Source organism: Hibiscus syriacus, unplaced genomic scaffold (genome assembly GCF_006381635.1).
Source record: "Hibiscus syriacus cultivar Baekdansim isolate YM2019G1 unplaced genomic scaffold, ASM638163v2 tig00110020_pilon, whole genome shotgun sequence".
NCBI classification, from domain to species: domain Eukaryota; kingdom Viridiplantae; phylum Streptophyta; class Magnoliopsida; order Malvales; family Malvaceae; genus Hibiscus; species Hibiscus syriacus.
Window position 1 is genome coordinate 2,980,348 of NW_024062568.1, and position 17,063 is coordinate 2,997,410.

The following is a 17,063-nucleotide window of genomic DNA, read 5'->3' on the forward strand; positions in this document are numbered from 1 at the left end:
ATAACACCATTTAAATATTTAATTAATATAAAACAAAAATAGTCAAGAAAATTTTATTATGTCAAGAAAGTTTATTATTTCAAGAAAATTTTATTTAAAATGATAAGAATCGACAAATACATTTCCATAATTTACCAAGAGAAATACCACTATTGATATTTTTTTTAACGTGATGGGAATGGGACAAATTATAAGAATAAAATTCTAAAAAAAATGTTATTATCTATGATGATTATCTTTTCAATTAACTAGATATTTTCATAAGTTAAAACGGAGCTTAAAGGGTTGTATATCTATTATTTTTATAATTTTTAAAATCATTGTTTTCATAAAAAAATAGTTGCAATATATTTATATTTATGACAAAAATACAAAAAATATATTAATATAATTAGATAAATTCTAAAACAAGTCAAATAAAATGTAAGAAAAGTATTATAATTTATAATATTATTTCTTGAAAGAGATCAACTTGTGGCTGTAGTTTAGTGGTAAGAATTCCACGTTGTGGCCGTGGAGACCTGGGCTCGAATCCCAGCAGCCACAGCTTTGCATTAAGTTTTCAACTCAGTTACTTTGGCCCACTTTTTGTTGACAAGAGCCCAAGACTCATGCCGTTTTGCTTCCTCAAAATCTTTGCCGACAGCTACAAATTATAAAAATTTCATGGGAACTTCTGCTGTTTTTCATTGACTTAAACAAAGACGTTTTTGTTTTCGCTTATTCAAAAATTTTTCCATTTTTGTTTTGCTGGAGATCTGCTCGTTGCTTTGGATTCTCCTCGATCCATAAAGGTGCGTTGCTTCTGATTCAATTCCTCCCCTTTATTGCCTCTGTTTCTTGTTTTTCTCCTTTATAATCGAAGAAAATTGTAACCATCTTAAATCAGATCGCCTATCTCTTCTAGATTCACTCTTTCTCTAAGCAGATCATATACATATGAGCGCGCGCGCGTGTGTATTGCATTTCTTCTTCTTCACTTTTTTTGCTTTTTCATTTAGACATTTTAGCAGATCGTCGATCTCTTTTAGATTCACTGTATGAGCAGATTACATTTCCTTTTTTTTTTTAGGTCTTTGGAACTTGCAGGCTTCCGGTATTTGTTGTACTAATATAAATGAATGTCATAATTATTTTATAAGATCCATGGCATAGCGGAGTGGATATCGCGTTAGATACCGGATCTAAATGTTGTGGGTTCGAATCCCACTGCGATCGCTCTATATCTTTTTCCTTCTTTGATTTGAGCTTTGCGAAAAATAAAAATTAGAAAGCTTACGTTTTTGTTTGAATTAGTTTCTTTTTCATTTTACTGATATTTGCTTGTAGTAATACGTAAAGCTGTGCAATTAGTTTTCGCTGCACGAGTTATAGTTAATTTTTCAGAATTGGATGAAGTCATTTAGACCCGAAGAAACGAATGGCATCTCTATCATTTTACTGATAATTGCTTATAGCAATGTGTAAAGCTATGTAAATAGTTCTCGAAGCATGAGTTTGGTTAATATGAATAGAATTGGATGAAAAGAAGTAATTTTAGTATTGAAATGATTGGTAGTTATGCCCTACAATGTTGATTGTTTATAGCAAGCCTCATTATGTGTAAGAAATGAAGTATTTTTAGTCTGAATTTGTTTGGAATAACCTTTCACATAGTTTACTGTAGGTTAAGTTATACTATTAGTCCTTGTACTATACATAATTTGTGAATTTAGCACCTATATTCTAATTTGGTTATTTTTAGGCCATGTAAATTTTAGCCCTGACTCATAGTACAGGGACTAATAACAAACATTGACCTTTACTTTACATTGATGTCAAGACTGTCAATATAAGCTTGGTTTTTGATGAGCCATTGATTTGTGGGGATTTTACATGTTCACGCAGAAGATTGATGACCAACAGCTGGGGTTTCTTGCCAATTTTCTTGGTATTTTTATATTTGCGCTGGTAATTGCTTACCATTATGTGATGGCTGATCCAAAATATGAAGGAAACTGAAACCCTGTACTGAGCTAATATATGCACCTTTTAGATAAGAACTTAGTTTATGTTTGTAACATGTTAGTTTTCTTTGCATGATTGAACTGCAACTTTGTTTTTCTACTAAAGATTGATCTATAACCATTTTTCTTATGATTTGAAGCATGTTGACTTAGTTTTTCAATGCATTTAAATAAGAATTTGTACATGTTTGAACCCCACATGATATGCATGTTTGAACTTGTACATGCATTTAGATAATTGCTTTCAACTCTTGTTTTTTCTTTAAGTATCCGTGACCAATACATTTTCGAACATATGTATAGAGATATGAAATAGAGTTTATTTATATCATATGCATACTCGTATCTCACACTCACATCTAATTTCAAAGTAACATAGACTAGCATTTCGTTTGAGCTATGTTTTCATTGATTTCCTTTTAAGGCAGAAAACAAAGGCTCCCCCTGCCTTCTTAGTCCTTAGAATACTAGTGGCTAGTGATGAGTTGTGAGCGTTCGGTTGAGTCGTATAAATTCTTTTTGAGTATTTCGATTTGACGAGTCCTATTTAATAACTCGAACTTTATTTGAATTTTTTAAGTTGAATCTGGTTGTTTGAGTTTCTATTTAAATTTAATTATAAATATTTATAATATTATGATACTATTTAATTCAAATTTAAACGGTTTTTTATAATTATATATATATATATATCTTCGTGTTTTTTCATATGTTATGTATATATCATACAAAGTTAAGGGACTTAACTAAACTTGAAAATATGTGAATAGATGAGTTTAAAACATATGAATTGAGTGGTTATTTTATAACTTTTAGGTGGTGTTTGTTTTTGCAGAGGTAAAAGGTCTGCAGTCTGCGGACCACATCTGCAGCAGAAGAGGTGGACCAAAAGTCTGCAGCCTGCAAGAAGATGACTGTTTTTTTTAACGTCTGCAGACTGCTAAAATAAACTGAAATATAACTAAACTGGTTTTTTAAACTTAAAAGAGTTTTGCAATACTGAGATTTAAATAATTTTAGTTTTACAATACTGAAATTTAAATAATTCATACAATTACAATAATAAATTATTTAAAATAAATCAATCCATATTTTAAAATAAATCAATCAATATTAATAAATTATTTAAAATAAATCAATATATATTTTAAAATAAATCAATCTATACTAATAAATTATTTAAAATAAATCAATCTATATTTTAAAATAAATCAATCTATATTAATAAATTATTTAAAATAAATCAATTTATACAACTACAATAATAAATCAATCTATATTTTAAAATAAATCAATCTATACTAATAAATTATTTAAAATAAATCAATCCATATTTTAAAATAAATCAATCAATACTAATAAATTATTTAAAATAAATCAATCTATATAACTATAATAATAAATTAATCCATATTTTAAAATAAATCGATCTATACTAATAAATTATTTAAAATAAATCAATTCATATTTTAAAATAAATCAATTCATACTAATAAATTATTTAAAATAAATCAATCAATACAACTACAATAATAAATCAATTAATATTTTAAAATAAATCAATTCATACTAATAAATTATTTAAAATAAATCAATTCCTATTTTAAAATAAATTAATTCATACTAATAAATTATTTAAAATAAATCAATCTATATTTTAAAATAAATCAATCCATACTAATAAATTATTTAAAATAAATTATTTAAAAATAAATCAATCTATATTTTATAATAATTTATTTTAAAATAAATTATTTTATAGTAAATTATTTTAAAATAAATTATTTTAAAATAAATAATCTTATTAAATTATTTAAAATTATTTTAATAAATAATCATATTTTATAATTGTTCTTGAAGAGGTTTGAAGACATAAAACCATGTTTGCACCAAGAAGAGCTCGCGCAGACGTTAGAAGAGTTTATGTCTTTTAAAAAACAAACAGTCTGCGAATTCTAATGTCTGCACGTGGTCAGCGTGGCGCAGACATAAGAGGTTTGAAGAGGTTGCACAGTGAAAATAAACTAAGCCTTAATAATTAAGGAATTTAATAAAATAATATTTTATAGTTATAGAATCATTTTGTAATTTTTAGTGGATGGAATATTTGTGCATTATAAGGGGCGTTTGGTTGGCGTCATATTGGATTACCGGGAGAATGGAATTTCGTTCCCATGTTTGGTTGGTAAACATTCTCAACCCTCAGTAATCATTTATTTCCAACAGTGGTATTTTGGGGGTATATTACCGGGAATGTGATTACCCTCTTCCCTTAGGTAATGTTGGATTATTAACGTTTTAGACTAAAATGTCCTTAATTTTTTTTTCAAAAATATCCTTCTTCTGTTGTCGAATAATAAAATTTATACGAAGGTTAAATTACAAATATATCTTTAAACTATTTTAGATTTTGAAAAAATCCATAATTAGAATTTTATATAAAATTCAGGGGTTAAAATAAAATTTTACCTTTTCATTAAACTTATTTATCTTTTCAATTTTGTAAAAAAAATTATATAAATTTTAAATTTTTAAAGAAAATATATAAATTAATTATAGTAGAATTTAATTTGTTAAAAAACAAATATATAATGAGGACAATTTAATAAAATATATATTTCAATAATCTTTTATTCATTTAATCAAACATTGTAATCTTATATTCTTACTAAACGAACCAAACATAAAATACAACATTCACAATAATCTTATTCCCGCCGATAATCTTATTTCCAGCCGATAATTTTATTTCTGTCGGTAATCTTACATTTTTTGAATCGAACGCACCTAAAATCATGTCTAATAATCTGATAATCAATAAAAAAACAAAATAAAGATTGCATAACTCTCGACGTCATAAGGGTAAAAATGAGAATTAAACTCTTCGGTACATCAAAAAAAAATAGTGTCTTTAGAATATGAAACGAGAGCCGTTGATAATAAAACAGACAACACGAAAACCCGACAGCAACGACGACAACCCGAGAAACAAAACCCGGCGGAACCCAATGCCACGGATATATCGGACTGCATGCAGATCAAGATAGATGCCGTACACGTGTCCGTACATTTCAACATCTTCGTCATCGCTGTTCCCGCGGAATCTGCCGACAATAATAAATACGCAAATACCTAATCCAACATGATTTTATTTACCAAAACACAAGGTCGAATTTCATAAGAGGTCCTCAAATTATGGTTCTCAATAAATTAATTTAGTATTCTATTGTCATTTAATTATTTTTAATTTTAAAATATGTTTTTTATAAGATATTTTTTGTGAATTTCCTAGAAATATTATGACTTGTTTATTGAAGGTAAATTATAAAAATATTCTTAAACTATAAGATATTATTTTATTAAATTCTTTAATTTTTAAAAATTATAAAATAATTTTTGATTACAGAATATTATTTTGTTGAATTTTTAATTTTTAAGAGTTACAAAATGATAATTTGTTGTTCATATATTTTAAACTCGTTTTTTTAAATAGAAATCGTTTAAATTGAATATTAACATAATAATTGGCATATAATAAATTATATTTGAATGATGTCTATTATCACTATTGTTATTTTTAATAACATAAAATTTTAAATATTGAATTGATGATATAATGTAAACATAAAATTGATTTCAAAAAATACAATTGAACTAGTTAAGTGATTAAATTTTATTATATCTCATTTAACAAAATAACATTTAATTTAAATAATTATTAATTTTTAAATAAAAAAATAAAATATATAAAAAATTAAATAAATATTTTATAACTTTTAATTGTTAAAACATCAACAAAATCGAAATTGATACTTTAAAAAAATCTACTTCAAATAAGTAAAAATTGAATTAAATGACCTGAAAGCGTCGAAATCGAACCAGTGAGGGGAATCGGAGCCGCGAGAGTTAGTGACCATGAAGACTGAGGAAGCGAAGGAGAAAGTGAAAGCAGTAACTCGGAAGACGAGAATAAGTGTGTTGAATCGTCTGAGTTTACGGAGAGTCACGGTGTTGTGAAAGTGAGGGGAAGGGGTGTCTCCGTTGCGGAAAGCCTGTGGCGACCGCATGATGAAGGGCTGCGATTATGAGGGTGAGGATTTAGTGGTGGGAGAATGAGGAAGAGACAGGGAGGGAAAGAGAGAGTCATGAGAGAAAAAGGGAAGGAATTGGGAGTCGCGGGGAATAGAGGTGGGAGTCATGGGATAAGGGAGGAGACGAGAGGGAAAATGTTGTGAAAAGAAAGGAAAAGACGGAGGAAAGGAAAGGAAAGGAGAGGGAAAACTGGAAAAAGAGATTTTACACTTATTAATAGTATATGCATATGACAAGGGTTGAGATTTTCTCATATAGTTGTAAAACATTTTTGATTTTATATAGATTTAAATTTTTTTAATAAATAGATTAAAATTAACAATTTGATTTGCAGTAAAGAAATAATAAGATATTTACTAGAAGAAGATAAAAAACATAATGGTTTACAACATGCTATTGTGCGTGAGGCTTTGCAATGGAGAAGATCTTATAGTTGAGTTAAAAAGTTAATACCGATGGAGCGATGAGATGAGGTGATGGAGCGGCCTCGTGTGATGGAGTAATACGTGATGATTGTTTGACTTTTTACGAAGTCTGATTGTGTTCTGTCTACCTCTCTGAATTATAGGTGGCACACGATGCTTTAAAACAGGCGTGGAATTTGAAATTCGACAAGATTGAAGTGGAAACAGAATGCATTGAAGTCTTTAATGATTTTGGTCCATGAACCCCGGCAATGTCATTGCGGACGCAACGAAATTTCTGTTGAACCAAGCTTGGGAGATTAATATAATTAGATCATGAATTTACAATGGAAGTAGCAAGTAGGTTTAACGTGATTCTTAAAACGGTTTTTCAACTTTAAATTAATAAAACATTTTGTTTTTGAATTGAATTAAATTTTATTTACGAATATCAACTATGATTAATTAAAGTGATAATAAGTTTGATATTGCTTAAACAAGTTTCGAGTTTGAGACCTTATGTATAAATATCTATTGTGGACTTACTCATCAAAACTAGATGTGAGACACGAATCGATTCAGATTAATCAGGACAAAATTAAAATATTCTGAGCTACAACAACAAAAATATTTATGCATATTTTTCGGGGTTGGTCATCCATTAATTATAAAAATGAGCTAGTAGACTTTTACTTATTTGTTAATCAACAATATAACATGATTTATATGTTCGTCAATATAAAATGTACATTTAGCATTGTCGGTAACGTAAAGAATTTCACATTGAATAAAAATTGTTTAATTTGATTTAATTTTTAGTCTTGTATCTTTTTAGACACAATACTGTCGATAAAATATTTTTTCAAAATTTATATTATACCGTTACTAGTTATTGTAAAATATTAAAATATTATATAGTCATTAAAATAATATTAATGACAGATAAATTTTTTTATAATTTTTATTTCTTTTGCCCTCAGTTTGAACCTATAAATATAAGTTGTTCACTTTTAGAAAACATAACACTCACGGTAATTTCTTCTTATCTTCCCTTATCTCTTACGTAAAATTTCTTTTTTATGAAGACATCTTTAACCTTAATATCATCTTTTCAAAAAAAAAAAAAACTAACAAACAAATATACCGATTGAATTCCATTTCAATATTTGAGTGTACGAACATTGAAAAGTTGTGTTAATCTCATGAGGCGACATCTATTTTATAATTACACTAATCATGACAAATTTAGATAGTAATTCTTACACGATATAATTATGATTTGATTTATTTCTATATGAATTATTTTTTCAATTAATACTAAGATTTTATTTTACATCAACCTATTTTCCAACAAAGATCATATCTAAATTTGTTATTTTCTTTTAACTATAACAATAAATATCATTTCGATATGATAAAAATAAATAAATTATTCGGACTCAAACCCAAAACTAATAGGACGAAGTAGAACCACAAGCATAACAGGAAACCCCAATGTTATGAATTAGATCTCCAAAATCCGAGGCAGATGCATAGAAACAAAAATGTTATGATTAGGGGTTTGTCTGATTCATGAGGTCAATGAGGCATGACACCATTATTACGCAGATCCAGGTTTCAAGTGTGTTTGCTTTTACCTTTCTTTCTTTTCTATATTTGCCAACTGGGGTTTCCACTCCAATGGAGTTACTGTCAAAACACTGTACTTCTTGAAAGAGCTGCAAAACATTCTCTTCAATGGTTTATACCTTATAAATTATTAACGACCTGATAGTTTATTTATCGATTTTATTATTAAATTTTAGAATATCTTAAATTTTGATATTGAATTTTAGTTTATGAATTAATTAATTCATATGCTAATTCATTAGATTGTTAACGTTTATATTTCAATCATATTTTTCTTATTGAATTGATTTTTCACGAAACCCGTTTAAAATCAACAAAAATCTATCTAAAGGTTTCTAATACTTTAATTCCTCCATGATTATTCGATTATGCTAGTTTTATAATATGTTGTTCATTTGGATCTTCGAACAAATACTCCAAACCTTTCAAATTCAATAAAAAAAATCACAAAAATAAAGAATTTTATTAAATTTTGTAAGTTCTAAAAAATGTTTTTTTTAAATCCAATTCAAAAAAATAGCAGAGGAGATGAGACAAGTACACTAGTATTTAGGATAAAAATAAGTATAAAATTTCTAACTTTGATGAATAAAAAAATATTTTATATAACATTAGATTATCGTACATCCAATTATTAATAATTTAACAGTCTTTATGAATATAGAAAATTCTCGTTAAGGAAACTCTTCTATTAAAATTATATGTACGATGTAGATCGATCCGAATTAATTAAGGTAAATCTTGAAAAAAGAGACAGCAAGAAAAAGTTAATAATTTGACGGTTTAACATTTTAAACCCAATTAGTTTGAGCTATAGAGTTTTGGTCACGGATTGTATAATAATGTAAAAGCAGAAACATGTTTTTAATAAGTAATACAACACAAAGAGTTTAAATTTGCAGCCAACAAGAAGTGGTGAGGAACATTGGGATGACAATGTCACGTTGCAAAAGCAATGATTTTTGGACCATTCTATTACATGATTAGAAAAATCAACAATTAACTTTCCCATTTACAAACCACCACTTGCTACTTTTCATCAACGGAGTAATCAATGTTATATTTAAATTCAGTTGTAGGCGTTGAATATAGATTAACTCGAATTACTCCACTTGATTTGATTGAATACTCATTTTTACTTTTACTTTTATCTTAAAATGTCAAATTTACAAATCATGTAGAGGTGAGTCTTTAATCAAGTCGAGTCGAATAAAAAAATTGAGTTATTCCAGTTGATTTGTCATATTTTATAACTTAAACTTTATTTGAATTTTTTTGTGTCAAGTCGAGTTTATATTTAAATTTAACTGTAAATATTTATAATAATATAATATTATTTGATTCTAATTTAAATGGTTTTTTATAATCATATATATTTCTTCAGATGTGATATACATATATCATACAAAATTGAGGGTTTCAACTCAAACTTGAAAATCAATTCATTAATTTTTAAAATTTTCGAGTTATTCGAGTTTTATTTTATAACTCGAATCGTATTTAATTTTTTTTCAAATTGAGTCTATAAAATTATAAGTACATTCAATTTAAGTAAAATAAAAAATTATCAACTTTTTGAACAGAGTCAAATTTTACTCATCCTAAAATAAGGCATGAATACTTGAAAAAATAAATAGCTCAATCACATGGTTTGGTTTGTCCCCATCAAGTGGAGTCAACGTGAAACGCCAAGGAATAAAAATCCCACATTTTCTAGCCAGCGTAATCCAAATCTGTAAAAAGAAAAAAAAAAGCATTGGATTCCCAGACAGTTGTAGTAACAGTTCCCGTGTTTTTCAAACTAAGTCATCATTAAATAACCCAATTTGTCCACCATAAATACCCAGCCCCCTACCACCTTCATGCACACACAATTCGAGCCAGACATGAAGATCAAAACCCAAGTCATTCTCCCCTATCTGCTCCTTGCACTTCTTACATCTTCCCAGTTCTCAATAGCCATCGAGACAGGCAAGTTCTTCTCTTGGTTGCTTTGTTTTCTCTTAATCAAACATATATGTCCCCGAACTCATTGATCGAGTGACTTCGATAGTCAAATAGAGTGTTGTTCTCTCTAGAGGTGTATACGTTGTAGATTACTAAAAAAATAATTTTGAACAGATATTACTTATAACCACTCAGGCTATTTAAATATATATATCTTGGAATAATCTTATACAAAACACTGTAATAATCTGCGTTTGCAGTGGACGATGATATGAAGATGATCAGACCTGCAAAGACAAACCCAGATTCTGTGAACAGGTTCTTGTTAGCTACTTGGGTAAGTTATTCGACATATACATGGTCAGTGAATTAGATTATGATAGGACCGGGATATTTATTTGTCTGAATATTCTTGTGTGTAACAATGAAGGAAAGTGAGACGAAGGTGGATGAAAGCATGAAAAAGGTTCCATCTGCTCCAAATCCGAGAGGAAATAGGCATCCACCATCCAAGCCATGAATATCAATATGTTGGATTCAATCATTTTAATGTTTCCTCGTTAAACTACTTATATATGTTGTTCAACTACTTTGGGATATCTGTGTGTGAATTTATTTATTTTTCATTGATGGATTTAATATGGGGTTATATATATATATATATATATATATATATATATATATATATATATTCTGACGGTCGATTTGAATATTACGTAGGGGTGTTTGGATGGAGGAATGTGGGATTCTCATGGGAATGAAATCCACATTCCCCGTTTGGTTAGTCCGGGAATCCCATTCTTGGTAACGTAAGATTACTAATAGTGGATTTTTTGGGGTATATTATCAGGAATGTCATTACCTCTCTTTTCTTAGGTATTGTTGAATTACCGGTGTTTTGAACTAAAATGTCCTTAAATTTTTTTTCTTTCAAAAATATCATTCTTCTGTCATTGAATAATAAAAATTCTACGAAGGTTAAATTACAAATTTATTCTTAAACTATTTTAGATTTACAAAAAAAAAACTATAATTAAAATTTTATATGAAGTTCAGGGGTTAAAAAAAATTTACCCTTTCATTAAATCTTTTTATATTTTCAATTTTGTAAAAAAAAATATATAAATTTTATGAATTTAAATTTTTTAAAGAAAATATATAAATATTTTTCAACTTGTTATAAAAACAAATATATAATAAAGATAATTTGGTCAAATATACATTCTAATAATCTTTTATTCTTTTAACCAAACATGATAATCTTACATTCCTCCTAAGCCAACCAAACACAAAATACAACATTCTCAGTAATCTTATTCCCTGATAATCTTACATTCCCACTGGTAATCTTACATTCCGTAAACCAAACGCACTCGTAGAGTATATTTATAACACATGGCTTAAATTATAAGTACATATTTACTTATCATATGGATATTTCAGTTTGACGTAAAAAATTAAATCATATGAATTAAATTGTAAATATTTATTTCCTGAAAAAATTCATCCATCGAAATCAGATATACGATATAAATTGATTCGAATTAATTAGGATAAAATTCTTAAGGACCGAGAAGACCAACAGAACATTTACATATAAAAACACTTGATAATGTAGCTTTCACTTAACTTTTACATATAAAAAAATTGTAAACAAATACATATAAAAACACATAATAAGCACGAATCAAATTGACTTTAGTAGTTAAAAAATTATTAATGTGCTATTATTTTTTTATTTTGGGTTCGAGCACTATGTATGTCAGGAGTATGAACATTCAATATCAAATAGTTAAAAATATTTAAACATATATTATTTTGTAATCACATAACTAGATTAATTAAAAAAACATGATAATATAACATTCACTTAACTTTTTAATATTCTTCATAGGAAAATGCTAATCGTTGCGCTCATCGACCAAAGCAATGCCCCAACTTGCATAAAATTCCTTCCCCCAAAAAAACTCTGCAACATGCTCACTCTCTGTCATGGAAGATGACAACGATGACTGTTCGCAGACAGCAGATCGTCCATCATTTTAGTCGGCATGAGATCGGCAGCCTTGTTGTAACCAGCAGCGGATCTAGAAATTAAAAATTGGGGGTCCAAAATTTTAATACCCTATTTTAAAAAAATTTGGGTATACAATTTTTTTTCTATTCCTATTTACAAATTAAACTAAATTTAACACTTTTTTTAAAATAATGAGTGTGCAATGGCTCTTCTAGGGAGCCATGTACATCCGCCCCCGGTCGTAACGATCTACCAATATAATAATAATGTCCGAGGTCGAAAATCACAACAAAAACAAGAAGATCAACAACAACATGCGATCAGACACAAAATGTTGGAGATTATTAGCTTAGAGAATTCGACGACTGAGCTCATCCCCTCCCAATGAAAGGGCACGAGTTTGGCCGATGATGGTGGAATGTGTGCGTTGTGTTTGTCTCAATTCGAAGAAGACGAAGATTTGAGGACGTTATCAGGACATTACCGGGTCGAGTTTAAATATTATAAAAGACCTCTAAGTGATCCAAAATGTGAAACCTCATTAATGAAACATTTTAAATAACTTCTAATATCACATCAAGAATCATTTACAGATTCATCGTCGTATAATTTGCTTATAATTGATAATGAAATTAATTAATCATCATCTCAAAGATTCTCATTTATAATTTAAATGATGCAAATTATCTAATTTTAATCGTTTAAAATTTTAAATATACTTGAAAAAAACTTCCACCGACAACGTATCAAATAATAATTTAATATGCAAACTTACTTTTTTTATGTTTAAAAATAAGACTATTTATATTTTTTTAACATTAAATCTTTTACATATTATTGGTCAAAATGTTACTTGTTATTATCCACTATTTAACATAAAAATGTTTATATGGTCTACATTTATTTCAATGAATTTCTATTTATAAAATCATTTCATTTTTATAACTTAAATAAAATACATAAGAGAGTATATAGTTTATATTTATTTTCAATGATTTTTTATTTGTAAAATTAATGTTTATGATATTTATAATCACAATATTATAATCACATTCGCAACATATGTCATAATCTACATGATTTGTAATGTTTTTTTTTTTATTATGAATATAACCTTTGAATATAAATCTTTATCTTTTAAAAAGAGTAAGTTACACTGATGACTACTTATTTTAAAGTTTTTTATTAATCAGAGCAATAAATTATTTAAATTATGTTTTTCAAGGCACAAACAATTAACATTTAAGGTATAAGATGACGTGATATTTAAAAATTTTGGTATAATTATACATTTGATCTCTATTCTTTTTTACATATTTTATTAATTTCGTCTTAATCATAACTTAATTCAATAAATTTAATCATCAAATTAAATAATGACACATCACTTTATCCAATTATATATTAATGACTAATAACTTGATTAACATCATTTAAATAATTAATCAATTTGAATAATAAAATTAAAATATTGATGAACACGTTAAAATATATTTATAATTAAATGATCACGAGTATAATTTAATTTTGTAAAATGATATTTAAAATAATCTTTTAAGGTATATCAGAGTAAAAATGAGCACTCCAGCGACCTCTCAACCATAAAAATACAAAGGATTTTGCTCAACTCTTTTTGAATAGTTTCCCTACTTGCCCTCCAAAATATATATATATATCTTAAATTCCTAATCGTTTAAACTCTAAAGCTAGAGAATCGCAACGCGATTTAGAAAATCGCAACGGTCAAAAGAATAGTTAAAAAATTTTTGTTTCTTAAGAATTTTCTCTAAAAAGATAGTATCCGCGCGGACGTGTCGAAGACACGTATTACCACGACCACGACCACGACCACGACCACGACCACGACCACGAGACGGCGGCGGCGGCGGCGCGCGAGAGTCCCCCTTGTCCTCTTTCACTCAACAAGGAAGTGCAAAATACAAGCCTTAAATACCATTCCCAATAGTATTTCCAATACTACGTGGGATTGAGCATTACCAACACTTGTTCCAAATATCATTATTCTTCATAAGTTATCATCCATTACAATATGAATTAGTCGTGTTAATGAACCAATATACCTCATTAATATATGGTATTGTTGAACAAAAGAATGATGATGATGATCTTATTAAAGACCATCTAATACGAAAGAATCCAATGCATAACCGATACCTTATTGTGAAACTAATTCACATAGAGGTTGTATGTGAAAAAAAAATCTTTTACTTTTATAGTAAATATCTATCTCAATAATTTTAATATAAAAAATATATTTTTTATTTAATAATAGAATTATTTCATGTATTTATCAAGTTATAATTTTAAATACTTATTAAAATGAATTAATTTATTATCGATAATTCATATTGTAATGGATGATAACTTATGAAGAATAATGATATTGGGAACAAGTGTTGGTAATGCTCAATCCCACATAGTATTGGAAACACTATTGAGAATTATATTTAAGGCTTGTATTTTGCATTTCCTTGTTGAGTGAAAGAGAACAAGGGGGACTCTCGTGGTCGTGGTCGTGGTCGTGGTCGTGGTCGTGGTCGTGGTCGTGGTCGTGGTCGTGGTCGTGGTAATACGTGTCTTCGACACGTCCGCGCGGATACTATCTTTTTAGATAAACAAATGTTTTTTTTTATTTTCAACGTTGCGATTCTCTCAGTCGCATTGCGATTTTCTTCTAAATCGCGTTGCGATTCTATCAATCGCATTGCGATTTTCTTCTAAATCGCGTTGCGAACTTGGAAGCTCGCGTTGCGATTTTTTTTTGACCGTTGCGATTTTCTTTTTAACGTTGCGATTTTCTAAATCGCGTTGCGATTTTGATATCGCGTTGCGATTTTATTGGTCATTTTGGCAAATCCAAAAAAAGTTGGTTAAAATCGTATATTATAAGGTATTTTTGGTCACTGAGGCGATTTTCTCTAATCTTAATTGTATTTTAAATAAATAAGGATAAAAACTGAATAATTGTATATTTCTAATGCTTTTAAGAAAGAAAAGAGAGGTCTGAGAATCATATAACTCACTTTGGGGTGGGGGGATGTTTTATCTTTCTGGTCAAAGTTCATCACTTTACTTCTCCTTCCCTTTCTGGGTTTTTGTTTGATTGAAACCTCTCATTAACCCTTATTTTTTTCTTATATTTTTAGTGTTTTTCTCTTGATTTTTCACTTGTTTCTTCAACTGATGAAAGGGTAATTTTGAGTGGGCGATTTTGAAGTACTTTTTTCTATAGTTTTTGTGATACAAAAAGATGAAATCTTTGAGCAGTGTAGGGCTTGGTTTGAGCATAGTGTTTGTTCTTCTGTTCTTAGCATTGATTGCCGAGTTGTATTACTTGCTATGGTGGAAGAAGAGATTGTTCTACATGTTTTGTGGGAAGAAATCAGCTTTGAATCCACATGAAATCCAATAGCAACCATCTCATCATGATGAGGTTCATCATCTGCAATCAAACAAAGGTTTGTTTTTCAAGCCCTATGATGATGATGATGATGATGGGTCACCAAGGTTATTGTTCACCATTATTGAAGAAACAAAGGAGGATTTGGAGTCTGAGGAAGCTAAATCAAAGAAAGGGAGGAGCTTGAGTGATGTGGTCTTTAGTGTTGAAACCCCATATTTGACCACATTGGCTTCACCTCCATTTTTGACACCTCCACTTACACCATTAGAGGCTGCTTGTTGTTACAATCAGCATGGATCATTCAACCCTTTGATTGAATTATCAAATGGTGGAGATTTCAACATGTCATCATCACCTCCTCCAAAGTTCAAGTTCTTGCAAGAGGCTGAGGAGAAGCTCAAAAATGGTTACATTAATGGAAGGAGTTGATGACAATGCTGAAGATGATGGATCTTTTATCATAATAATTGCAGATAAAAACAAATAAAACAGGGTTTAGTGGATCACAATATCAGGTACTTTGCCTCTTATTCTTGTTCTTTACCAGCAACGGCCAATTTCCATTTAAATTAACAATATTTCGAGTTTTTTCTTCTAATGATCAACCAAAACTGAAACCGAAAAAATCCTATTTTTTTAGTGGGAGGGGGATTTTTATTTTTAATTTCAACCTCCATGTGTACTTAGCTGTTTGATACTTCTGTAATCATTTCAATGAGAGCACTGTATATTTCTTACAAACTCTTTGCTTTGAATTGTACAAATTTTTAGTGAAATATAAAAGATTATTGATAAAATTCGAATATGATATGTGCAAAATTTGGAGCAATTTAAGGATGATTTAATTCGTCTTGGAAATTTGTTGTTGATGTTGGCATGATGTTCTCCAACGGGATGATTATTGTTTAGTGTTTACTCCATTAAAGAAAAGGTAATCTACGCCACTAAATTTTTATTTTGGCCATAGTCTGAATATATTATTTATTATTTTAAATACTATAAACTATTTTTATATTAAATACATATTAAATGTAATAATTAGTTAATTAACAAAAATGTGTTTTTACTCTAATGCAAAGATTTTTTAATACGTACAAAAGAAGTTTAACGTTGAAATCTCATTATTTTAAAAGATATAGATATGTGTCCAATGCAAAAACTATAATTCAAAACTATCATGTACGAACATATTTATTCATTTTTTTTATGAAACGAATAAAGGTTAAGGTATACTGTTTTCAAAACGACAAAGCACATGAAATCGCCCGTGAAAAGTAAACCCAAAGAATCATCACATTTTCCCTCTATGCTTCAATTACCCCGGACGACTAGGCAGGGTTGCCCCTCCACTCATCATTATTATGTGCTCTCCTATATTTTTATTCTTTTCATCATCCCACTGAACCTTAATTCAATTGATACTATTTTAGTTACAACTAATATGTATATTACAACTGATGTGTGCGTATTTTTTTCTTTAATTTTAAGGTCTAAAGGGGTTATGACTGATTTAGATATTGTTCATAAAAATATACATACTACCT

General features: G+C 28.4%; 3 protein-coding genes, 1 long non-coding RNA gene and 1 other non-coding gene across 5 annotated transcripts; 4 read left to right on the forward strand and 1 right to left on the reverse strand.

The window, feature by feature from the left end:
- The first annotated feature begins 474 nt into the window (after positions 1–474).
- TRNAH-GUG lies at positions 475–546 on the forward strand. The gene has a single exon. It is a non-coding gene; the product is annotated as a tRNA-His (tRNA).
- Positions 547–698: 152 nt separating this feature from the next.
- On the forward strand, positions 699–2,121 carry LOC120213295 (dolichyl-diphosphooligosaccharide--protein glycosyltransferase subunit 4A-like; the record flags this gene model as incomplete). Its single annotated transcript, XM_039211468.1, has 2 exons — positions 699–794; positions 1,888–2,121. Coding segments are annotated over 2 exons (210 nt in total), but the record flags the coding sequence as incomplete, so codon positions are not given.
- A 695-nt stretch (positions 2,122–2,816) lies between these two features.
- On the forward strand, positions 2,817–15,519 carry LOC120213296. The gene is made up of 3 exons (XR_005524781.1): positions 2,817–2,850; positions 14,023–14,025; positions 15,367–15,519. It is a non-coding gene; the product is annotated as an uncharacterized LOC120213296 (long non-coding RNA).
- On the reverse strand, positions 4,912–6,281 carry LOC120213294 (CASP-like protein 4C1). The gene is made up of 2 exons (XM_039211467.1): positions 5,865–6,281; positions 4,912–5,110 (listed from the first exon to the last, which is right to left on the reverse strand). The coding sequence occupies exons 1-2, from the start codon at positions 6,071–6,073 to the stop codon at positions 4,918–4,920; spliced, it is 402 nt and encodes a 133-aa protein (XP_039067398.1). The 5' UTR covers positions 6,074–6,281; the 3' UTR covers positions 4,912–4,917.
- Positions 15,520–15,544: 25 nt separating the features above from the next.
- LOC120213430 lies at positions 15,545–15,948 on the forward strand. Its single transcript, XM_039211583.1, has 2 exons — positions 15,545–15,549; positions 15,624–15,948. The coding sequence occupies exons 1-2, from the start codon at positions 15,545–15,547 to the stop codon at positions 15,946–15,948; spliced, it is 330 nt and encodes a 109-aa protein (XP_039067514.1).
- Positions 15,949–17,063: the final 1,115 nt, after the last annotated feature.

Coding starts and splice junctions, on each gene's coding strand:
- LOC120213294 (XM_039211467.1), bottom strand. CDS start 6,073: ATGCGGTCGCCACAGGCTTTCCGCAACGGAGACACCCCTTCCCCTCAC. Junction 5,111..5,864: donor TTCGATTTCGACGCTTTCAG/GTCATTTAATTC, acceptor TATTGTCGGCAG/ATTCCGCGGGAACAGCGATG.